At 50.4% G+C, this 24,753-nt stretch overlaps 2 protein-coding genes across 4 annotated transcripts in view; one reads left to right on the top strand and one right to left on the bottom strand.

The window, feature by feature from the left end:
* Window positions 1-5,224: 5,224 nt before the first annotated feature.
* Nxnl1 (nucleoredoxin like 1) lies at window positions 5,225-12,785 on the bottom strand. Its single transcript, XM_045142496.1, has 2 exons — window positions 12,460-12,785; window positions 5,225-5,546 (listed from the first exon to the last, which is right to left on the bottom strand). The coding sequence occupies exons 1-2, from the start codon at window positions 12,783-12,785 to the stop codon at window positions 5,225-5,227; spliced, it is 648 nt and encodes a 215-aa protein (XP_044998431.1).
* Window positions 12,786-16,725: 3,940 nt separating this feature from the next.
* Slc27a1 (solute carrier family 27 member 1) overlaps window positions 16,726-24,753 on the top strand; it is a 29,269-nt gene continuing 21,241 nt past the window's right edge. Inside the window, exons 1-2 of one of the 3 annotated variants that reach the window (XM_045141509.1) lie at window positions 16,726-16,894; window positions 18,294-18,461. In XM_045141509.1, the coding sequence (XP_044997444.1) occupies window positions 18,295-18,461 (167 nt within the window). In that variant the 5' untranslated portion in view covers window positions 16,726-16,894; window position 18,294. Of the gene's footprint in view, window positions 16,895-17,755; window positions 18,072-18,293; window positions 18,462-24,753 lie in introns of those variants that run through there. The other 2 variants (XM_045141508.1, XM_004666036.3) reach the window with 2 other exon arrangements.

Raw genomic sequence — 24,753 nt, 5'->3', positions numbered from 1 at the left:
GAAATATTTTTTAAAAAATCAAACTAAATTGAGGAGAAAAAAACTCAGTATCTGAAAGGGCAGGAGTATGGTACAGTGCTGTGGTTTAAGTCTGGAACATCCACTGGCTCACATGTTGTGCCTTGGTCTCCTGATGGTGGAGCTGTTTGGGAACATTCTGGAACCTTTTGGATGTGGGGACTTGCTGATGGGGATAGGTCACTAGAAGAGGGCCTTTGGAGTGCTACCCACCTCCAGTTCCGGTCTATTTCCTGTCCCAGCTGCCATGTAAAGAGCTGCATCGGAGGGCTGGAGAGATGGCTTAGTGGTTAAGCGCTTGCCTGTGAAGCCTAAGGACCCCGGTTCGAGGCTCGGTTCCCCAGGTCCCACGTTAGCCAGATGCACAAGGGGGCGCATGCGTCTGGAGTTCGTTTGCAGAGGCTGGAAGCCCTGGTGCGCCCATTCTCTCTCTCTCTCTCTTTCTCTCTCTCTCTCTCTCGCTCTCAAATAAATAAATAAAAATAAACAAAAAAAATTTTAAGCTGGGCGTGGTGGCGCACGCCTTTAATCCCAGCACTCGGGAGGCAGAGGTAGGAGGATTGCCATGAGTTTGAGGCTACCCTGAGACTCCATAGTGAATTCCAGGTCAGCCTGGGCTACAGTGAGACCCTACCTCGAAAAATCAAACAGCCCCCTCCAAAAAAAAAGCTGCATCAGGTGCTCCTATCACCCTGGGGCTGTCCCGCCATGCCTTTCCCGCTGGAGTGACTGCACCCTCTGGAACTGTGAACCCAAACAAACATTTATTCCTATTTTTCTGTCAGGGTTTTTGTCACAGCAAGGAGGAAAGTAACCAACAGAGAAAGTTGGCACTGAGCCGGGTGTGGTGGTGCACGCCTTTAGTCTCAGCACTCAGGAGGCAGACATAGGAGGATTGCTGTGAGCTTGAGGCCAGCCTGAGACTACATAGTGAATTCTACGTCAACCTGAGCTACAGCGAGAACCTACCATGAAAAACCAAAACAAACAAAAAACCCAAAGTTGGCACTGAGAAGTGGGTCTTTTGCTGTGGTCATACCACACGGAAATGGCTGTAACTCAAGGTGATACACATGGGTGCTGCTTTTTCTGGCATGCAGAATGGAAGAGTTATGGAGTCATAACTTCTTGTTGCTGGGACAAAACACCCAACCACAAGCAGCATCTGGTAGAAAGGGTTTATATTGGCATACAGTCTCCAGGGGAAATTTCATCATGGCAGAGCAGAGGCTGGGCATCACATCTTGTCCCATCAGCTGGCAGGAAACAGCAAGAGCATGAGCTAGGTTTGACAAAGGGGGCTTGGGCTATTACACCCCAAGGCCCAACTCAAGTGACACACCTCCTCCAGCAAGGCTCCACCTCCCAAATTGCCACTAGCTAGGGATTAAGTATGAGGCTATGAGGGACATTTCATAGTCAAACCACCACAGGGGCATTCACCAAGGTTCCAGAAAAACATGCATGTGAGGCCATTCAATGCGTAGTAGGGTCTGATTTCCTGTATGGAGTGAGTTGTCTGTCACTCTGTGACAGGGAAGTGTGAGCTTAATGGAGACCCAAGAGTACGGGAGGTGTCAGGTGTGTGTGAGTCCTTGTGAGGAGTTTGCCACGTGCTCCCACCATCATGCTGAGGCACACCACCATGGTTTTCCCGTCATGACAGGCTGAACACTGAAGTCATGAATCAAAACCTTCCCTCTCTGTGTGTGGTTTTTTTGTTTGCTTTGTTTTTCAAGGCAGGGTCTCACTGTAGCCCAGGCTGACCTGGAATTCACTCTGTATGCTCAGGGTGGCCTAGAACTCACAGTGATCCTCCTACCTCCGCCGCCTGAGTGCTGAGATTAAAGATGTGCACCACCATGCCCAGCATTTTTTGGTTTTTCAAAGTAGGGTTTCACTCTAGCCCAGGCTTACCTGGAATTCACTCTGTAGTCTCAAGAGTGGCCTCAAACTCACAGCAATCCTCCTTCCTCTGCCTCTGAGTGCTGGAATTAAAGGCGTGCACCACCACACCTGGCTTTTTTTTTTTTTTTTTTTTTTTTTTTTTTTTTTTTTTTTTGAGACGGTCTCACTCTGGCCCAGGCTGACATGGAACTCACTCTATAGCTCCAAAATGGCCTGAAACTCAGCAAGTCTACTACCTCAGACTCCCAAATGATGGATTAAAGACAAACACCACCACACATGGCCAAAGAAATACATATTTTAAAGAAAGTAGCTAGAAATTGAAAAACATTGAGAAATACCCATGTGAGGAAATGAAAACTGTTTAAAAATATTTTTATTTTCTTTCTTTATTTATTAGAGAAAGAGAGAGGAAGAGAGAAAGAATGGGTGTGCCAGGACCTCTAGCCACTGCAAACAACCTCCAGACGCATGCGCCATCATGTGCATATGGCTTACATGGGACCTGAAAAATCAAACCGGGATCCTTAGGCTTTGCAGGTGTGTGCCTTAACCACTAAGCCATCCTCCAGTCTGAAAATAAACTTTTAATTAAAAAAAAGAGCCAGGCATGGTGGCACACGCCTTTAATCCCAGCACTCAGGATGGTAGGGGTAGGAGGATTGCCATGAGCTTGAGGCCACCTTGAGACTACAGAGTGAATTCCAGGTCAGCCTGGGCTGCAGCAAGAACCTAACTCAAAAAGAAAAGAAAAAATAAATGAATAAACAAACCACACACACAAACCACACACACACACACAAAAGAGGTCTGGGGCTGGAGAGATGACTCAGTGGTTAAGGAGCTTTCTTGCAAAGGCTAATGTCTAAAGTGAGTTCTATTCCCTGGTTCCCATGTAAAGCAAGCTGCACAAAGTGGCACAGGCATCTGGAGTTTGTTTGCAGTGGCTGGAGACCCGGGTATGCCCATTCTTTTTATCTGTCTCTTTTCTCTCTCTCTCTCTGCTTGCAAATGTGCGCGGGGGGGGGGGATGTGTGTGTGGGTGTGTATTTTTTGGTTGTTCAAGGTAGAGTTTCCCCCTAGCCCAGGATGACCTGGAACTCACTATGGAGTCTCAGGGTGGCCTTGAACTCACAGCGATCCTTCTACTTCTGCCCCCTGAGTGCTGAGATTAAAGGCGCGAACCACCATGCCCAGCAATAAAATATATATATTTTTTAATTTTTTTGTGTTTATTTTTATTTATTTGAGAGCGACAGAGAGAGGAAGAGGCAAATAGAAATAGAGAGAATGGGCATGCCAGGGCTTCCAGCCACTGCAAACAAACTCCAGACACGTATGCCCCTTGTGTATCTGGCTAACATGGCTCCTGGGGAATCAAGCCTCGAACCGGGGTCCTTAGGCTTCACAGGCAAGCGCATAACCGCTAAGCCATCTCTCCAGCCCTAAAATCGATTTTTTTAAATCTATGTGTGGTGATGCACACCTTTCATCCTAGCACTTGGGAGGCAGAGGTAGGAGGATTGCTATGGGTTTAAGGCCAGCCTGGGCTAGAGTGAGACTCTACCTTGGAAAAAAACAAACAAGGGCTGGAGAGATGGCTTAGCAGTTAAGTCGTTTGCCTGCAAAGCCAAAGAATCCCAGTTTGATTCTCCACAACCAGATGCACAAAGAGGCATATCACATGCATCTGGAATTCGTTTGCAGTGGCTGGAGGCTCTGGCATGGCCATTCTCCTCCCTCTTCCCCCCCCTCCCCTTGTCCCTCTCTCTCAAATAACTAAAATAAAATATTTTAAACAAAAACAAACAACAGCAACAAAAACCAGCCAGCAGAGGAAAGAGGATCACCATGAGTTCAAGGCCACCCTGAGACTACATAGTGAATCTCCAGGTCAGCCTGGACTAGAGACCTTACCTCAAAAAAACAGAAAAAGAAACCTCAATCCTCTACCACAAATAATAATAATAATGATAATGATAATTTGAAGGGCTGGAGAGACGGCTTAGCAGTTGAGGTGCTTGCCTATGAAGCCTAAGGACCCAGGTTTGAGTCCTCAGTACCCATGTAAGCCAGATGCACAAGGTAGCACATGTGTCTGGAGTTTGTTTCCAATAACTGGAGACCCTGGCACGCTAATTCTCATTCTGTCTGTCTCTCTGCTTACAAATAAATAAATATAAAAATAATAATAATTTGTGGAAAGCCGAATGTTGTGGCTCATACTTTTAGTTCCAGTACTTACAAGGCTGAGGTAGGAGGATCACCATGAGTTCAAGGCCAGCCTGGGCTTCAGAGTGAGTTCCAGATCAGACTGGGCTAGAGTGATACCCTCCCTCAAAACAAAAACCTGTGAACATTAATATTTCACGGGATAAATAGCTGGCAAGGATTTTTCCCTAACTGTGTAGCCTTCACTTTGTCGCGTCTTTCGCTGTGCATAAGCATTTGGATTTGATGGCAGTCGTTCCTGATGTTCATGGATGGTCTGCAGTGCAGCCTGCTCCATGCACTACAGATTTTCTGTCTGTACTTTGACAAGGTGCCTGCTCCCAGCTCTGAGGCAGGAGATGGCAGGGTAGGCCTGAGCCTCGCAGGGTGGCTAACAGAGCCAAAGGGGCGGGCTTGGAGCAGCTCACAGGGACAGGTGTTGAAGGACTGCGCCTAGAAAAGGCCTGGTCTAGTTGGGTGGTGGGACCAGAAGGAAAGGTTCTTTTTTTCTTTTTTATTGACAACTTTCATAAATATAAACAATACTCTATGATCATAGTCTCCTCCCACCCTCTATTTTCCTTCTCCCAAATCCCGCCTCCAGTAAATCCCTTCCGCTTTTCAATTAGTCTCTCTTCTATTTTGATGCCAGCATATTTCCTCCTGCTGTGCAGGACTTGCGTAGCATCAGCCACTGCGAGGTCATGAATAACCAAGCCATTTTGCGTCAGGTAAGCATTGTAAGCACTCCTCTCCTTACATTCTTTCCACCACCTCTTCCGCAATGGACCCTGAGCCTTGGAGGGTGTGATAGGGACGTCTCTTAGTGCTGACCACTTCACTGTCTCTTCTCAGCACTACGAGCTGCGGGGGGGGGGGGGGGGGGGGAGCGGGGCGGGGCCTGGTTCAGGTGGGGTGTTCCGGATCAGGGTCTGGGTGGGGTGGGGCCTGGGCTGGGGCCACCTTAGGTCTAGCTATGGATCGGGTCTCAAGTGTGGCGGGCCAAGGACACCACAAGGTGCAGGGTCTACCCAGACAGTCCAGCATGGCACTGGGGGCTGGGGCAGCTCAGGGGATGCCAGGGGCGTCAGAACAGCCCCGCCCCCTCCCCGCCCCCCGCCCGGGCCTCGTCGCCGTCCCGGGCGCCCCGCCCGCCCCGCGCCGCCTTGTCCACGCGGTACTTGCGGCGGCGCAGCGGCTCGGTGAGGCTGCGCGGCGGGGGCTCGTCCAGATCCTCGGGCTGCAGGAAGCTCCGGTCCAGCACCTCGGCCGCCTCCTGCCAGTTGGCGAAGCATGCGGGTCCCAGGCTCTGGATCTCCTCGGTCGCGTCCCGCGTGAGCAGGTCCCCACCCGGCTTGAGCACCACGACCGCCGGCAGGCGCTCCACGGAGAACTGGCGGCCGAGGTCCCTGCGGGAAGCGCGCGGTCAGTCCGCGATGCTGACCCCGCATCCCAGCTGCCCACAACCCAGGCTGCCCGCTAGGGGCCTGGAGGACCGGGACCTAGGCCTTTGCCCTGGCTGTGTCAGGAGCCTGTGCCCTGTGCTCAGGTCCCTGCAGTGCCTTTGTGATCCGGCATCCACCCCTCTCTCTGCCCTGCTATGCAGGATTTACTTCCCAGTCCTTTTTTTTTTTTTTTAATTTGTAAGTTTATTTATTTATTTGCAAGCAGAGAGAGAGAGAGAGAGAGCACGCCATAGAAGAGAGACAGAGAATAGGCATGCCAGGGCCTACAGATGGACTCCAGATGCATGCATGCGCCACCCTGTGCGTCAGGCTTTATATGTGTACTGGGGAATTGAACTCAGGCGCTTGTGCTTTGCAGGCGAGCGTCTTAATCACTGAGCTATCCCTCCATCCCTCTAGACAATTAATTCCTTCTTTTTATATCTTCATGTGTGTAAATGACGTGTCTGTATGTGTGTTAATGCATGTGCGTGCCACCTCGCACCTGTGGGGGCCAGAGGACAACCTAGAGTGTTGATCCTCACCTTCCACCTTGTTTGGGGCAGGGTCTCTTGTTTGCTTCTGGGGGTCCTCCTGTCTCCGGTTATAGATGCGTGCCACTGACTCCAGCTCTATCTGGGGCCTGGGGATTTGTGCTCAGGTTGTCACACTTGGAAATCAAGTGCTTTTACCCTCGGAGCAATCTCCCCAGGCTCCTAGTCCCTTTCAGCATGTAACGTACTGCATGTGTGTCTCTCCTACTTCCCACAGCAAATACAATAAATAGTGAGCAGTAAATCCAAACTGGGTGGGTGGCTCATAATAAAACAGGTGTCATGTAAGCTAGAGGATGTGCATTCAGATCCCCAAGGTTCATGGAAAGCTCAGGGCTGTGGTGCTAGTGCCTGTAATCTCCGCTTGCCTAGGGCAGAGGGAGGCAAGATGGGTGATGAACAGCAAAATAAGGGGCTGGAGGCATGCCTTAGCAGTTAAACGTGCTTGCTTGCAAAGCCTGATGGCCCAGGTTTGATTCCCCAGTACCCAGGTATAGTCAGATGCACAAAGTGGCACATGCATCTGGAATTTGTTTGTAGTGGCAACAGGCCCTGGTGTGCCCATTCTCTCTCTAATAAATGAAATGTTAAAAAAAAAAAAAATATGAGCCAGGTGTGGAGGTGGACGCCTTTAATTCCAGCACTGAAGAGGTACAGGTAGGAAGATCACCGTGAATTCAAGGCTACCCTGAGACTACATAGTAAATTCCAAGTCAGCCTGCGCTAGAGCAAGACTATACCTTGAAAACCAACAACAAAAAATGAGACCTTTCCTCCAGCTAGGCTGAAGATGAAGACCAACTCCTGAAGTTATCCTCTGACCTCCACATGAGCCCACACTCATTGTGGTGGTTTGATTCAGGTGTCCCTCATAAACTTAGGTGTTCTGAATGCTAGGTTCCCCGCTGATGGAGATTTGGGAATTAATGCCTCCTGGAGGCAGTGTATTGCTAGGGGGCGAGTTTATGGGTGTTATAGCCAGCTTCCTCTTGCCAGTGTTTGGCACACTCTTCTGCTACTGTTGTCCATCAGATGTTGGCCAGGAGGTGATGTCCACCTTCTGCTCATGTCATTGTTTTTCCCTGCCATCATGGAGCTTCCCCACAAGTTTATAAGTCAAAATAAACTCTTTTTTAGTTCCCCACAAGCTGCTCTTGGTCGGGTGATTTCCACCAGAGAACCTGGCTACAATATTCATCATACCCAATCAGCCCCACAGATGCAAAGGCCCTTAGTTGAATGATGATTGAGGTAAGCCTGGATCACCCCAGGCCCTGGGTGGGAGACATGCTAAGGAGGAGTTTTTCATTTGTGTTTGGAGTGTTGGGGAAAGTCATGGAAAAGTCTGGGTCCTCAGGAGACAGGCCTGCCAGCCTGTATTCTCAACCTGTGATTCTTCTGGGGTTTTTGTTTGTTTGTTTGTTTTGTTTTGTTTGGGTTTTGGTTTTTTCAAAGTAGGGTCTCACTGTAGCCCAGGCTGACCTGGAATTCACTATGTAGTCTCAGGGTGGCCTTGAACTCATGGCGATCCTCCTACCTCTGCCTCCCGAGTGCTGGGATTAAAGGCGTGCGCCACCACGCTGTTGTTGGCTGTTGTTTTTTTTTAATCAATCTTTTTTGTTGTTGTTCGTTTTATTTATTTATTTGAGAGTGACAGAGAGAGAAAGAGGCAGATAGAGAGAGAGAATGGGCATGCCAGAGCCTCCAGCCACTGCAAACGAACACCAGACGTGTGCACCCTCTTGTGCATCTGGCTAACATGGGTCCTGGAGCCTCGAACCGGGACCCTTAGGCTTCACAGGCACGTGCTTAACTGCTAAGCCATCTCTCCAGCCCATGGCTGTTGTTTTTTGAAACAAGACCTCACTATGCAGCCCATACTGACTGATGCTCTTGCCTCTGTCTCTGGAGTGCTTGGGTGAGGGGCTGTGCCATCCACTGAGTGTTTGTCTCAATAGAAAGTTCCTCCCTAATCCTTGCAGTGGGTGTTTCTACCCCTGGGACAGAAATGCTACTCTTTTTTTTATTTTTTTTGCCTGGGGGCAGGGGCACACCTACTCAGCTGTAGAGGACAGTGAGTAAGCCTGCCAACTCTGACCAAGATGATTCGAAATGAACATCCCATGACCAGACTTGAAGTTGTGTAAGAAAACAAATGAAACTGGCAAAATGTCATGAAGTTTGCAACTCATCGGGAAGTCTGTAACTTACCTTCCAACACAAGTCACATGCCCAGAGGGTCTGGGTAAAATGTAAGGGTTCATGTCCAAAAACAGTCCTTTCACTTTTCTGCTACATTTAGATCTTGTTTTCAATGCCAGACTTGGAACCCAGAGCCCTTAGCATGCTATGAAAATGTTCTGCCACTGAACTCTCCCAGTGATATAAAGTTGGAGTTAAAAAGAAATGAAGGGGGCTGGAAAGATAGTTTAGCAGTTAAGACATTTGCCTGCAAAGCTAAAGGATCCAAGTTCGATTCCCCAGGACCCATGTTAACCAGGTGCACAAGGGAGCGCATGCATCTGGAGTTCGTTTACAGTGGCTGGAGGCCCTGGTGAGCCCATTCTCCTTCCTCTTTCTCTGTCAAATAAATAAGTAAATAAATAAAAATATTTTTAAAAAAAAGAAATGAGGGGGCGGAGAGATGGCTCAGTGGTTAAAGGCTCTTGCCTGCAAAACCTAATAACCTGAGTTCAATTACCCAGTACCCACATAAGCCAGATGCACAAGGTAGTGCATGCTTCTGGAGTCTGATTGCAGTGAGTGGCTAGAGGCCCTGGCATGCTTGCTCTCCCTCCCTCCCTCTCTCTCTCTCTCTCCCTTCTCTCCCCCCATCTATCTCTCTCTAATTACAAATGAATAAAAATATTTTAATTTTATTTATTTACTTTTGGTTTTTCGAGGTAGGGTTTCACTCCAGTCCAGGTTGACCTGGAATTCACTGTGTAGTCTCAGGGTGGCCTCAAACTCTACCTCTGCCTTCCAAGTGCTGGGATTAAAGGTCTGTACCACCACATCTGGCAAAATGAATAAAAATATTTTTAAAAAATTAAAAAGAAGCCGGGCATGGTGGCACACGCCTTTAATTCCAGCATTCAGGAGACAGAGATAGGAGGATCACCATGAGTTTGAGGCCACCCTGAGACTACACAGTGAATTCCAGATCAGCCTGAGCTGAGACCCTACCTTGAAAAATTTAAAAAGTTAAAAATTAAAATTAAAAAGAAAAAGAAAGATGGCTTAGCGGTTAAAGTGCTTGCCTATGAAGCCAAAGGATCCCAGTCTGAGGCTTGATTCCCCAGGACCCATGTTAGCCAGATGCACAAGGGGGTGCATGCATCTGGAGTTTGTTTGCAGTGGCTGGAGGCCCTGGCGTGCCCATTCTGTCTCTTGCTCGCTCTTTATCTCTCTGTCACTCTCAAATAAGTAAAAATAAACAAAAAATTCAAAAGAAATGAAAACTCATGTGTGATGGGACATGTTTGTCACCACTTAGGAGGCTGAGGCAGGAGGATTGCCTTGAGTTCCAAGCCAGCCTGCACTGTCAGACTCTCTCCAAAACAAACAAAGGACTAAGCATGATGCTATAAGACTGTCATCCCAGCACATGGGAGATCAGGAGTTCAAGGCCAGTCTGGAATACAGGAGATCCTGTCTTAAAAGAAAAGGACAAAAGGTAGATCTTAATAAGCAGGAAAGTGGAAAGTTCTGAGATTTCCAGAACCACAAATTGTGATGTTATGTTAGTCAAGCACCTTTGCACAATGACTGAACCTTCCTCTTCCTGGCTTTAATACTCACCGTGGCTCCCACCTACTCTCCCCTGCCCCTAAGTGCCTTCCGTGGCTCTCTGCCCCATGCAATTCAGCATTCATAGTTACTTAGTTGTCCTGAACTGGCTGTTCTTTTTTGGTGGGAGGGGGTGCGTGAGCATGAGAACAGGCACATGTATCCCTTGGTATGTGTGTGGCAGTCAGACTACAACATTCTGAGTTCATGCTAAGGCAGGGTCTCTTTGTCCACTGTGATGCGCTGGCCAAGCTAGCTGGTCCACAAGCTTCCAGGAAAACTCTCCTTTCTCTACCTCCTCTCTTGCTGTAGGCACACTAGGCTTTCAGGAGCCCACCTCAACTTCCAGTGTGTACATAGGCCCTGGGGATGGGAACTAACGTACCCAGGCTTGCAGAGCAAGTGTCATCCACCAAGAAATCTCCTCAGCTCCTGACCTGGCAGCTCTCTAGAGTCCAAGCTTTCATACTGGACTCTGCCTGGAAGCCTTCTTCCATTCCACACTCCCCTCTTATGTGACATCTCCTTGGAGGCCTCTAGTTCTTTTATATTTTACATGTTGTAGTTACACTCCTATTGCTGGAACAAACACCCAAACAGAAGCAGCTTATGTGAGGAAAGGGGTTTATTTCTGGCTTACACAATCCAGGGGAAACTCCATCAATGGTGGAAGAAGCTAGCTTACTTCCATAGATTACAGTACAGAGACACCACCAAACAGCCTCAGCTCAAACTTGGCTCTCTACATTCCCAGCATGGTTGTACTACAAGGTCCACCCCCAGTGACCCCTCCCCCCAGCAGGGCTGCACTCACCGGAGACTCAAGTTACAAGCTCATTTTATTTTTTTTTTCTTTTTAAAATTTTATTTTATATTTGTTTATTTGTTAGTTTTTTGAGGTAGGCTCTCACTGTAGCTCGGGCGGACCTGGAATTCACTATGTAGTCTTAGGGTGGCCTCGGAACTCACAGCTATCCTCTGCCTCCCGAGTGCCAGGATTAAAGGTGTGTGCCACCACACCTGGCTAAAATTTTATTTTATTTATTATTATTATTATTATTTTGGCTTTTGAGGTAAGTTTTTGCTGTAGCCCAGGCTGACCTGGGATTCACTATGTAGTCTCAGGGTGGCACCGAACTTTCAGCAATCCTCCTACCTCTGCTTCCTGAGTCCTGGGATTAAAAGGCATGCACCACCATGCCCAGTTTAAAAAAATACTATATATATATTTTTTGTTTGTTTATTTTGTTTTTCAAGGTAGGGTCTCACTCTAGCCCAGGCTGACCTGGAATTCACTATGTAGTCTCAGGCTGGCCTTGAACTCACAGCAATCCTACCTCTGCCTCCCATGTGCTGGGATTAAAGGCATGCGCTACCATGCCCAGCACAAAAAAATATTAAAAAATTTTAAGCTGGGCATGGTAGCGCATGCCTTTAATCCCAGCACTTGGGAGACAGAGGTAGGAAGGATTAAAAAGGTGTGTGCCACCATGGCCAGTGGCAAACTCATTAAAAAATCCCTGTGGCTATGGGAGACATACATTCATATTCAAACCACCCCAGATGAGTTTTGATTATTTATATTTTCACATGTGTATGTGTGTGTGGTTGTGCATGCATGTATATATGCATGGTTACATGTGTGTGGGCATGGTGTACAAATGGATGTGGAGGCCAGAGGTGGACATCAGATGTCTTCCCAAACCTGAAGGTCACTGATTCTGCTAGACCTCCAGCATTGGGATTATAAGTGCACTCCAGCATGCCCAAATTTTTGTGGGGGTGCTGGAAATCTGAACTCAGATCCTCAAGCTTCTGTGACAAGCATTGTATCTGCTGAATCATCTACGCAGTCCCTGTTTTCTTTTAATTTTTTGGGTTTATATGTATTTATTTATCTGAGAGAGAGAGGAGGGAATGGGTGTGCCTGGGCCTCCAGCCACTGGAAATGAACCCCAGAATCATAAACCACCTTGTGCATCTGGATTACATGCATCTGGGTAATCGAACCTCAGTCCTTAGGCTTCACAGGCAAGCGCCTTAACCACTATGCCATCTCTGTAGCCCTATTTTTTTTTTTTTTTTTTTGAGGTGGGGTCTCCCTCTAGCCCAGGCTGACCTGGAATTCACTATGTAGTCTCAGGCTTGCCTGGAACTCACAGATAATCTCCTACCTCGGCCTCCTGGAGTGCTAGGATTAAAGGCATGCACCACCACCTCCAGTTCTTTATTTTTGACAGTCTCCCTACATAACCCAAGCAGGCTTTGAATCCCAATATTACTGCCTCAGCCTCCCCACGTGCCGGTATGTCAAAATCATGCCATTTTTGGCTGCCATCAAGTATCTATCTTAACTATCTATCTTAACTTTTGCTTGGACTCTTTTTGCCCAACTAGGCTGTTTGCTTCTGGGGTTGGCGGAAACACCACCATCCCAGTCCGCACAGACTGCTCATCCCTCTACTTGGAGGAGGCATTCCCGGCCTCGGATGCCCCTCCTCCAGGAAGTCCCCGCTGACCTCCCCAGGCCTCACCTCCTCAGGTCGTCCTCGAAAGGCAGGTAGAGCCACTTTTCAGGCATGTCCCTGAGGAACAGGTCCTGCTGCTCCTCCGTGCGGTCCTGGGACACGTATACCAGGGCCAGCTGAGCGGCCCGCAGCACGTAGAACTCGTCGGTGAGGCGCACGAAGAAGTCCTTGAGCACGGGCGCGAAGGCCTGACACTTGGGACAAGTGCCCGCGCCGAAGAACAGCAACACCAGCCGGTTCTCCAGCCGGAGGCTCAACTCGGCGTCCGTCTCCAGCTCGTCCTGGTCGCTGTTGTTGCGGATCAGGACGCGGCCGGAGAAGAGGGACACCATGACAGCTCGCCGGGGGCTGGAGTCAGGGCACAGGGCACCGGGATGGGAGCGTGCTGTGACCCGGGATGCGGGGCTGGCTCTTCTCCCTGTAGAACAAAGCTCATAAACCAGTTTAGGAGCTCCTAATCCGCCTAAGTGACCGGGACCTGCAGTCCCGGAGCAGGGGAGGGGAGCACACTGAGCCTGGCATAGGTGCACTGAGGAGGCTGCGGCAGGGGGCTCACTGCGAATTCCAGCTCAATCTGGGCTACAGTGATTCTAGACTAATCTGAGATTTATGATAAAAGGGGCTGGATGGCTGGAAAGATGGCTTAGTGGTTAAGGCTCTTGCCTGCGAAGCCTAAGGACCAAGGTTCGATTCCCCAGGACCTACGTTAGCCAAATGCACAAGTGGTGCACGCATCTGGAGTTCATTTGTAGTGGCTGGAGGCCCCTGAGGCACTCATTCACTCTCTCGCTCTCAAAATAATAAATTATTAAATAACATTATTTTTCTAAAAAGGGGCTGGGAGTGTGGCTGGGAGGTGGAGCCCCTCCTAGAATCCCAGTGAGGAGGGGCGTGGCTGGAGGTGGAGCCCCGCCTAGAATCCCAGTGAGGGGGCGTGGCTGGAGGTGGAGCCCCGCCTAGAATCCCAGTGAGAGGGCGTGGCTGGGAGGTGGAGCCCCGCCTAGAATCCCTGTGAGGAGGGGCGTGGCTGGGAGGTGGAGCCCCGCCTAGAATCCCTGTGAGGAGGGGAGTGGCTGGAGGTGGAGCCCCGCCTAGAATCCCAGTGAGGAGGGGCGTGGCTGGGAGGTGGAGCCCCCCCTAGAATCCCAGTGAGGAGGGGCGTGGCCGGAGGTGGAGCCCCGTGTAGAATCCCAGTGAGGAGGGGCGTGGCTGGGGGTGGAGCCCCGTGTAGAATCCCAGTGAGGAGGGGCGTGGCTGGGGGTGGAGCCCCGCCTAGAATCCCAGTGAGGAGGGACATGGCTGGGAGGTGGAGCCCCGCCTAGATTCCTAGTAATGAAGAGCATGGCTGGGAGATGGAGCCCTGCATAGAATCAACATAAGGTGTCTCCTTCGAATTCCAGAGGTCCTGGAAACCACACACACACACACACGCACGCACGCACGCACGCATGCATACGCACACGCACACGCACGCACTCCTTTAATCTCAGCACTTGGGAGGCAGAGGTAGGAGAATCGCGGAGAGTTCGAAGCCACCCTGAGACTGCATAGTGAATTTCAGGTCAGCCTGAGCTAGAATGAGACCCTACCTCAGAAAAGCAAAAAAAAAGGTTCAGGACAAATGTCTTTGCGATTAATCGCTTGCCTGCTAAGCCTAAGGATAGAGGTTCGATTCTCCAGAACCCATGTGTTGCAGTCAGGTTCACACTGCTGGCAGAAAACACTCAACCAAGAACAGTTTGTAGGGGGAAAAAAAAAGTTTGATTTACAGACTTGAGAGGAAGCTCAGTGATGGCAAGGGAAAATGATGGCATGAGCAGAGAGTGGACATCACCTCTTGGGCAACAGCAACAGGAGAGGTTTTAATCATCAGCTGGGGACCTAGCAATCAGAACACCTATGTTTATGGGGGACACCTGAATCAAACCACCACACCACATAAAACCAGACAAATGCACATGGTGGTGCTCGCTTCTGGAGGTCATTTGCAGTAGCTAGAGGCCCTGGCACACCCATTTTCTCTCTCTCTAATAAATAAAAAATGACACAATAAGCATTTGGGATGCAGAGGTAGGAGGAGGATCAACACGAGTTCAAGGCCAGCCTGAGACTACATAGTGACTTCCATGTCAGCCTAGGTAACAGCGAGACCCTGGCTCGAAAAAAGAAAACAAGCTCAGCGTGGTGGCACACACCTTTAATCCCAGCACTCGGGATGCAGAGGTAGGAGGACTGCCATGAGTTTGAGGCTATCCTGAGACTACATAGTAAATGCCAGGTCAGCCTGGGCTAGAGCAAAACCCTACCTCCGGGGTGGGGGGAGAAGAAAAAGAAAGAAAGAAAAAAGAAAACCCCTAACTATTCTCTGAACACATTGGCTGACTTCCCCCCGCCACCCCCCCCCCACACCCGAGGTAGGGTTTTGCTCTAGCCCACGCTGACCTGGAATTTACTATGTAGTCTCAGGGTAGCCTTAAACTCATGGCAGTCCTTTTATCTCTGCCTCAGGGGTATGCCACCACACCCAGCTTGACTTTTTTAAAAATTATATTTATTTCGAGAAAGAGAGAGGAGGGGGCAGAGAGAGGAAGCATGCCAGGGCCTCCAGCCACTGCAAATGAACTCCAGACATATGTGCCACCTTGTGCACCTGGCTTATGTAGGTACTGGGGAAGTGAATCTGGATCTTTAGGCTTTTCAGGCAAGGACCTTAACCAGTAAGTCATCTCTCCAGCCCTCACTTTTTTATAATCATCAGTGTTCATGCACCCCTTTCCATGGTGGAACATGTTATTAAATGGAACTTCAGAGCTGGGCATGTTGTCATGTGCCTTTAACTCCAGCCTTCATGAGGCAGAGGTAGGAGGATTGCCATGAGTTCAAGGCCACCCTGAGAGTACATAATGAATTCCAGGTCAGCTTGGGCCTGAGTGACACCCTACCTTGGAAAACGGAAGGGAAAAAAAAGGAACTTAAATCTTTGTTCTGGGCCTTGGATACTCATATTGGCTCCAATAAACATTTTTTTTCCTTTTTTTTTTTTTTCTTTTTTTTCCCAAGGTAAGGTCTCACTATGGTCCAGGCTGACCTGAAATTCACTATACAGTCTCAGGGTGGCCTTGAACTCACAGCAACACTTCTACCTCAGTGCTGGGATTAAAGGTGTGTGCCACCATGCCCAGCACGTTTTCCTTTCTAAAAATATATATACTTTAGTTATTGGAGAGAAAGAGGCAGATAGAGGGAATAGGCGCGCCAGTGCCTATAGCCACTGCAAACAGCCTCCAGATGCATGTGCCACCTTGTGCATCTGACTTTATGTGGGTACTATAGAGAATAGAACCCTGGTCCTTATAGGCTTTGCAGGTAAGTGCTTTCATCACTAAGCCATCTCTCTAGCCCCAAACGTTTTCCTTTTGTTGTTTTGAGAGAGTTCAGGCAGCCCAGGCTGGCCTCAAACTTAATATGTTGTTGAGTTTGAACCTCTCATCTTCCCGCTGCCAGTTCCCAAGGGCTAAGATGACCTTCGCCCCCACACATTGCTTTTCCCCCTTCCTCCCTTCCTTCTTTCTTTGTTCTCCATCTCGTGATGCTCCTTCCTCTATTTGTGGAATGCTGGGATGACAAGCTTGCCACCACATCAAAGTCGTAGATTTCAGGATTGAGGGCTGGAAAGCTGTGGAGAGGATCTGATGAGGTCAAGCGTATGATCTTCCGAGGTCTGTGGACTTGGTAAAATGGAGGGAAGGCGAGGAGGAGAATGAGAAAGGGGAAAGAGGAGGTATGGGGAGGTGGAGAGAGGAAGTGGGGCAAAGGTCAGAGAGAGACAGAGAAGTTCCAGAAAGACAGAAGTAGGAAGACAACAAAAGGAGGGCGGGGAGCTGCTCCAGGCCACTCCCAGCTGACAGCTGGCTGCAGTCTTTTTCTGCTCTTTACCTGTAAAATGGGATGCTCACAGAACTACTCCCCAGGGCAGAGTTAATTCCTGGCCTGAGAAGGCTGGCTCCCGGCCTGTGTTCCGGATCTACACCCACCCTTGGACCACCCGCTGAGACCAATGGCTGCTAGGGTTGGGGGTGGGGCCGCGCGCCTGCCCAGCCCTGTTCTCTAAGTGGCGCTGGGAGGCGGCCCTGGCCTCCTCCCAAGGAGAGTACTGAGAAGGTCGGCCAAATTGGGCAGCAAACAAGCCGGCCGCTCAGTGGGCAGGGGGGCGTGGGAGGGGTGGCTTGGAGGGAGGGACCCAAGGCCGAGCACACTGTAGCTCTGCGCAGTGACCAGCAGCTAGGAGTCTGCAAGCAACAGAGAAGCCCTTGAAGGGACCCACCAGCGGGGGCCGAACCCCAGGTCTCAGCCCCATTCTCATATAGTTCCTGCCTGCCTCGCTGAGCTTTCCAGAGCCCGCGAGGGAGCAGCGAGGGCCCAGGTCTGCAAACGACTTCAGGTCAGCCAGAAAACTTGGGTGTTGTGCACCCAGGCCAGAAAGTCAGCGAGAGGGCTCGGGGAGGCCTCTGGGTGGACACCGAGGACGGTGGGCTGCAAACACGAACTCACTGTGGCTGTGTGAAGAACTGGGACCGGACCTCTTAGGGCTTCTGGGGTGTAAACTGGAGGACTCAGGGGTGGATAGGTCTTCGATCTACGACCCTGAGGCCGGGTTTGCATTTAGTACCTTCTGGTTCTCCCGAAGCTTGGAAAAAGTGTTTTAAGACAGAACGAGCTTTAGGGGCTGGATTTGGGACAGGCTGGATCTAGCATCCAGCGTAGGCGGATACTAGATGTGAGCTCGGATTTTATGGCCGTTGGTGATGGAGATTTTGTTTGCCATCTAGGGACCTGGTGCCCAAGGAGAGCCACGCCCCCCGCCCTCCAGACCCACGTGCTTTCTAAAGCACGCGGCCTCTATGAGCTGGGCCGCTGTTGGTTGCCGTGGAGACAGCGCCCGTCTCCGCCGGCTGTTCTAGCTCCCGGATCTCGTTGGCCGTGGACTCTCTGGTCCCGGCTCTTCTCTATGGTCATTCCCTCCGGTTAAGGGGTTGTGAGGAGTGAGGGACTGAGTCAAGACGGAAGAGGGGCTTGGAACAGTGTTTAGATGTCAGGTGGTCGAGAGTGAGGGGGGGTCTCTTTTGAGGTGGTGACTGAGTCCAGGCATGAGGCGACGCAGGTACTGCGTGGGTCTTACTGGACCAGGAGCCGGGGCGTGGCCTGGCTCAGGAAGGGCGTGGCTCTGTCTTGTGGGCGGAACCGGAGGCCTAAGCAGTGGGCGGGGTCCAGTGAGCTGGGAGAAAGGGGGAGTAAGCTGGGAGAAAGATAGGGGTATGGCAGTGGCTCCTGTGGGGAAACCCAGGAGCTGAGGCTTTCAGGCTTGGGGATGTCATGGAGGTGGGCGCTGGGACACAGGAGAGGTTCCGTCATGGAGTAGGGACAGAGCTTCGACAGGCCTAGGGGGTGCGTTGGCTTTGAGCGCTAACGCGTGCTAAAGCGTAGGGTGCAGCTAGGGCCAGGGTCTTGCCCCGGCTCAGAGAACGGGAAGGGGCAGTTGGTGATGAAAAGGCCTTGATGAGAGAAGAGACTTGCGGCAGCTCCGTGGGCGTGGCCTACCCTAGTTTAGCCAATCCCAGGTCCGGGGCGGGGCCTGGTTCGCAGTAAACGGACAGGCGGTCTGAGAGGGCGGGGCCAGCGGGCGGAGTCAGAGCCGGAGGGCGGGGCCTACGTTGTAGTAACTGGCTTGAAGCGGCAGCCAGGAGCGGCGGGGCCTGGCGGAGAGCCGGCGGGGGCGGAGCCGGGGTCTGGGCCCAGGTCTCGGCCGCCGTGCGCGTGTCCTCAGCGCGGTTCCTCCGCAGGATGCGCGCTCCGAGTGCGGGCACGGCCTCGGTGGCCTCGCTGGCGCTTCTGTGGCTGCTGGGGCTGCCGTGGACTTGGAGCGCGGCGGCGGCGTTCGGCGTGTACGTGGGCGGCGGCGGGTGGCGCTTCCTGCGCATCGTCTGCAAGACCGCGAGGCGGGACCTGTTGTGAGTAGCCCGGGCCGGTGGTCAGGGTTCGGGGGTGCGCGTCCCGGAGTCACCGAGGACGTTACTGGGAAAATTAGATGGTTTCTTAGGGCTTAGGGGAGATTTTATGGATGGGACGGGGACAGGTTAGGAGCCCTGTGGGGACCTGCAGGGGACAGACTTGAGTAGGTTCCCAGACGTTTGGGATTTAGGGGCCATTAAGTGATGTCTGGGGACACGCGCGGGTGGTGACTTGCCCGTGCCTTGGCAGCTGGTGGACGTTTTGGGACTGGGGCTGACTTTGCAATCCACGAGAGGCTGGGGGCTGGGCACTGAGAGATCTCTGCGGGCTGCCCAGCGTCTTGGGTGGACCTATGGGTGAGAGTGAAGGGACTGCTAGAGTCTCTTAAGGGTGTCTTGTCTGCCTTCTACGGACAACGTGCTGGGGAGCATTTTGAGAGTTTGGGGTCTGGGTGGAACTTTGGGGTCTGAGGACTTGTTTGGAGGTCTCTGGTCTAGGTTCTTAGGAGGATTCTGGTGTCCTGGATGTGCAGGGATCCTGGAAGGCTTCTGGCATGTCTCACCCGCTGTCGGAAGGAACTGTTGGGGTTGATTTCTTTAGTGACAGGTGACAGGAGTCACTGGGGCCTCTCAGGCTCAAGAAAAGCACCCTGGGGTGTTGCTAAATACCTTTACCGCCTGCAGGGAGGCACACTAAGCCTATTTTAAGGGCGAAAAAGCGGGCTTGTAAGGGGATGTGCAGGGGAATGTGGAGCCAGGGAGTCCCCCTCCCCCAAGAAAAAACTGGCTCTGAATTTTCCGAAGTCCACCCTCTACACCTTGCCATCTCCCCTCCCTCCTGGACTTTCTTTTTCCTTTCCTCCCCCTTCTCCTCCCCATTCCCCTTTCCCTCCCATTTCCAAAGGCAGGGCTCACTCTGCAACCCAGGCTGACTCAGAACTCAGTGATCCTCCTGCTTCAGACTCCCAAATGCTGAGATGACAGGTGTGAGCCACCTCATCCAACTTCCCTTGGCCTTTTCTTCATTCTTTTGGTGTGTGTAGTATATGATTGTGTGCAGTGCATGAATGTGTGTGTGCAGATGTATGTATCCTGGGGAGGCAGAGGAAAATGTCAGGTGTCCTCTATTACTCTTCCACCTTATTTCCCTGAGACAGAACTGGAGCTCCCCTACCAGGGAACCTGAGCTATTCTGTTTCCTTCCCTCAGCACTAAAGGTTCCAGGCCTGAGTGCCTATGCTCAGCTATGTATGTATGTGTATACATGCTGCTGCCGCAAATGAACTCCAGACACATGCAGCACCTACATGGGTCCTTTTGAACCTGGGTCCTTTGGCTTTTCAGGCAAGCGCCTTAACTGCTAAGCCATCTCTCCAGCCCTGCTCAGCTTTTTACTTGTGTGCTGGGATTGGGATTTCACTTTGCAGTTCTGCCTAGCCTTGAATTCATAGTGATCGTCCTGCCTTAACCTTTCCAAGTTGTGGGATGATAGATGGAGCCTTTTGTTGTTGGTGGTGGTGTTTTTGTTTGGATTTTGGTTTTTCAAGGTAGGCTTTCACTCTAACCCAGGCTGACCTAGAATTCACTACGTAGTCAGGGTGGCCTCAAACTCATGGCAGTCCTCGTACTTCTGCCTCCCTAGTGCTGAGATTAATGATGTGCACCACCACGCCCAGCTGGAGGTGGGTTTTCTTATGTGCAGATGGTCACACGTCCTACACAGCCCTCATCCTCTGTAGGAGAAAGACTGTCCTTTCAACTGGACACTTGTCCCTCCTATCTGCCTCTGTCCCCATCTGTCCTGCCTGTGTTCACCTGGTCCCAGATAAGCTGCTGCATCCGTTCCAGACTGCTCCCCCTGCCTGGCACATACAAGGCCTCCTTTTGCCTATTATGCCCTGATATTCTCTCAGTCCTGCTCAGTATGACTGGCCTCCATGTCTTTAGAATTTTAGCCACTTTGGAGCACAGCCTATGAAGTACCTTACCATGTAACCAGCTTCCACTCTGTCCTTGTCACTCCTTGAGCTATGCTTGCTGCTGTGCTGTTGCTAACCACACAGCCGTTGTTCTAGCCCCAAGCCCTTTGCACCTGCTGTTCCCTGCCTCCCTCTCCCTATGCTTTGCATTACTACCGCTGCCATAGCGTGTAAGAGCCTCTTCCACAGAGCAGCTCACCTTCTCCAGACACCTTGTCTCTAGTCTCCCACACCCATAGCTGTTGGACAAAATGACCTCATCAGTTTTGATGCTTTGAAGGCCAGGCTATCTGGCCCTTAAGCTTCAGGAGTGTCCTGACCCTGCTTCCCAATGTCATCAGCTTCACGTGGGTGTGGGGATCTGAGCTCTGCCTGGCAGGCTTGCATAGTGAGCACCTTTAACCATTGAGCTGTCTCCCAAGCTTTCCACTGAATTCTTTGGGACAGGGTCTCCCACTGAACCTGGAGCTCACTAATTTAGCTGAGCTAGCTAGCCAGCAAGCCTCACAGATCCCCTGTCTCCACCTCCCCAGAGCTAGAATTAAAGGCACATGTCTCCCCTCCTGTTTTTGTTTTGAGACAGCTCTCATTGAGCCTAAATGGCCTCAAACTCCAGGCATAGTCAAAGACCTTGAGCTCCTGATTCTCCGACCTCCACCTCCTGTGTGCTGGGGCAAAAGGTGTGTGCTACCATGTCTGCTTTATGTGGTGCTGGGAAAGGAACTTGGCTTTGCCTATGCTGGGCAAGCACTCTATTCACTTAGCCACTGTCCCCAGCCCTTGTTTTGCTGTTTTGAGGCAATGTGTCACCATGCCTGGCCGTGCTGAATTTACTCTCTGCATTCTGAGCATATGTCCACACTCTGCCTCTCTCCCAGTAGTCCCCTGTTTGTTGCCTGGAATCTGATCACATGCTGCCTTCTTATTAATTCCTTCCAAGACCCAGGATGAAAGAAGCAGCCTGGAGAGGCCCTGGGAAGAGCCAGGCTAGACAGGGGTCTCTTTGTGCATGGCGTGGGGGGCTTGGGCTACTGCCAGCCAGGGCGCCTGGGCATGTGGTGGGGACAAAACACCGGATCCACCGCCTACCCGAGTGGGTGTCCTTGAAAGAGAAGAGGCCTTGGGGCTAGGGGGTTGGAGAGTTTGGCGAGGCTGAACAGGCGCTTGGAACTGCGCCTGCCTCTGGAGCCTGACCAGCTGTGACCTGGGTTCCCACCTCCAGCTTGCAGGGGTTAGCTATTCCTGTGACTGTAACCCTGTCTCCATGCTGTGACACTTGTTCCCCCTTGGGAGGTGACCGTCAGAGCAGAGTGAGGCATACAATAGGTGTTCAGATGTGCTGGTGCCGATTGCTGTAGCTTATGAGCAGCAGGTTGGCAGTAGGGGCCCTGGCTCTGGCCTACAATTTCAGCTGTCCTTTAGCGGCCAATTTCCTTCATCTGACGTAGATTCTGGGGCAGTGTGACTCTTTGGAGATGCATACATTGAGCACCTTCTGAGTGCATCATAGGTACTGTAATGGGGCAAGCCACAGGGAAGCAGGAGGACCCTGTGAGGGAGCTTTGATTCTTGGTTGCTGTCCTTCACTTGCTGTGTGGCCTTGGGCATGTCAACTCACATCTCTGAGCCCACAGCTCATCCATCATCTCATAAATGGGGATGTTAGGACCTTACCCTGGAGGGAGGTTATAAAGTTCTCACAGTGAGTAGTATATAGCAGATTTAATAAATACTGGTCTTTAAAAACTCTTTTTGTGACTTGGGACTGCTACAGATGGAGTCCAAGCTCTCAAACTTGCTGTTGTAGTTCCTTCATATTGCTGGGACAGAACACCAGGCCAGAAGCAGCCAGTGGAGGAAAGGGAACATTGTGGTTTAGTGTTTCACCTGGAAACTTCATGATGGCAGAGAACAGATGGTAGAACAGAGGCTGTGGGTCATAATCCAGCCACTGCAGCAGGCAGGAAGCAGCAGGAGAGCCGCCTGTAGCGTCCCTAAGCCCACCCTCATCAACACACCTCCTCCAGAAGGGCTCCACCTTCCAAATTGCCACCAGCTGGCGACCAAGCATTCAAAACACATATGTTTATGGAAGACACCTAACTCAAACCATTGCACATGCTAAGTATGTTCTGTCATCAATGGCAGGGACAGCACTCCACTTTCACCCCCATCCCCCAGCAGCCTGAGAGTTCCCTTTCCAGTTTGGTTCATTATGGTGAAACTGGATTTGTGGCTTCACCAAAGAAAAGAAGTCCATGACAAACAGGTGTGAAACAGAATTAGAGTTATGTTTTATTTTTTATTTATTTATTTTTTCAGCAGGGCCATACTCTAGCCCAGTCTGACCTGGAACTCACTATGTAGTCGAGGCTGGCCTAGAACTCACAGCATCATCCTATCTCAACCACCCAAGGGCTGGGATTAAAGGTATGTGCCACCACTCCCAGCCTGAGTTGGAGTTTATTACTTTTTATTTTTATTTATTTATTTTTGTTTTTTTGAGGTAGAGTTTCACTCTAGCCCAGCCTGACCTGTAATTCACTATGTAGTCTCAGGGTGGCCTCAAACTCACAGCGATCCTCCTATATTTTATACACACACACACACACACACACACACACACACACGTAATTTTCCAATTATATTCTCATTCTAGTCCAGGCTGACCTGGAATTCACTATGTAGTCTCAAGGTGGCCTGAAACTCATGGTGATCCTCCTACCTCTGCCTCCGAAGTGCTGGGATTAAAGGCATGGGTCACCATACCCAGCTTTAAAAAATTATTATTTATTTGCAAGCAGAGAGAGAAGAGAGACAGAGATTGGGCGCACCAGGGCCCCCAGCCACTGCAAATGGACTCCAGATGCATGTACCACTTTATGCATCTGACTTATGTGGGTACCGGGGAATTGAACCTATGTCATTAGGCTTTGCAGGCAAAGCACCTTAACTGCTGAGCTGTCTCTCCAGCCTGAATTTATTATTAAACACCTTTTTTCCCTTTTTTTTTTTTTTTTGTTTTGTTTTTTTGAGGTAGGGTCTCATTCTAGCCCCAGGTTGACCTGGAATTCACTGTGTAATCTCAGTGTGACCTTCAATTCACAGCAGTCCTCCTGCCTCTGCCTCTGCCTCTCCCTCTGCCTCCAAAGGGCTGAGATTAAAGGTGTGTGTGTGTGTTACTTATTTGAGAAAGAATGGCATGCAAAGACCTCTAGCCACTGCAAATGAAGTCATGACTCCTGCAACCACCATGTACATCTGGTTTATGTGGGTTCTGAGGAATTGAACCTCAGAAACTTGGACTTTGGCTTCTCAAGCAAGTGCATTAACTACTAAGCCATTTCTTCAGCCCCAAATAAATGACTAAATAAATAAGTGTATTCAATATTTTACTTGTTTGAGAGAGGGAGAGACAGAAAGAGGTCTCACTTTTGTAGCCTAGGCTGAACTGGAACCCATGGTGCTGGGTTAAAGGCATGTGTCACCAAACCTAAGTAAAGACATTTTTTATTTTTTGGTTTTTCAAGGTAGGGTCTCGCTCTAGCCCAGACTGACCTGGAATTCACAGTGATCCTCCTACCTCAGCCTCCAGACTGCCTGGATTAAAGGTGTGCACCACCACACCCAGCCATTATTAATACAGATCTTAAGCACAGGGTTAATAGAAAGAGACACCTCAGGAAAAGAAAGGAAGGGAAGGAGGGTACTTAATAGGTTGATATTGTATATATGTAAGTATAATGATTGAGATGTGGAGGTAATATGATGGAGAATGGAATTTCAAAGGGGAAAGTGGAGGGGGGAGGAAGGGTATTACCATGGGATATTTTTTATAATCGTGGAAAATGCTAATAAAAATTTAAAAGAAAGAAAGAGACACCTCAGAGTGTGGGTGTAGACTTCACTGAAGAGAATCACACTTTATTATTTTTACAATAGTCATTTACAGGACTTTGGGTTTTGAAGTTATCTTCAAGGGTTGCTAAGGAGTCTAAATGAGGTCACAAGGTGGTCCTGAAGGGCACCTGACTGGACTACAATGATAGACTCACTGGGATGCAGAAGCATAGGGTACCTTTTCTGTCAGCAGTCTTTGAGATTCCTAGACAACATCTGGGGAAAGGGATGAAGCCTCAGGGCAGTGTTGACGGCAGGAGTACCATCATAGACCTTGATAGAAAAGTAGGATATGAGCTGGGTATGGTGGTGCAAATCCCTCCCCCCAACTGCTGACCTGGAATTCAATGTGTAGTCTCACGGTGGCCTTGAATTCATGACGATCCTCCTACCTCTGCCTCCCAAGTGCTGGG

This window comes from Jaculus jaculus, chromosome 1 (assembly GCF_020740685.1).
Source record: "Jaculus jaculus isolate mJacJac1 chromosome 1, mJacJac1.mat.Y.cur, whole genome shotgun sequence".
NCBI classification, from domain to species: domain Eukaryota; kingdom Metazoa; phylum Chordata; class Mammalia; order Rodentia; family Dipodidae; genus Jaculus; species Jaculus jaculus.
The sequence above is the reverse complement of the archived record's forward strand: the minus strand, read 5'-3'. Positions and strand labels throughout refer to the sequence as shown.

Coding starts and splice junctions, on each gene's coding strand:
- Nxnl1 (XM_045142496.1), bottom strand. CDS start 12,785: ATGGTGTCCCTCTTCTCCGGCCGCGTCCTGATCCGCAACAACAGCGAC. Junction 5,547..12,459: donor TTCGAGGACGACCTGAGGAG/GTGAGGCCTGGG, acceptor CGCTTCCCGCAG/GGACCTCGGCCGCCAGTTCT.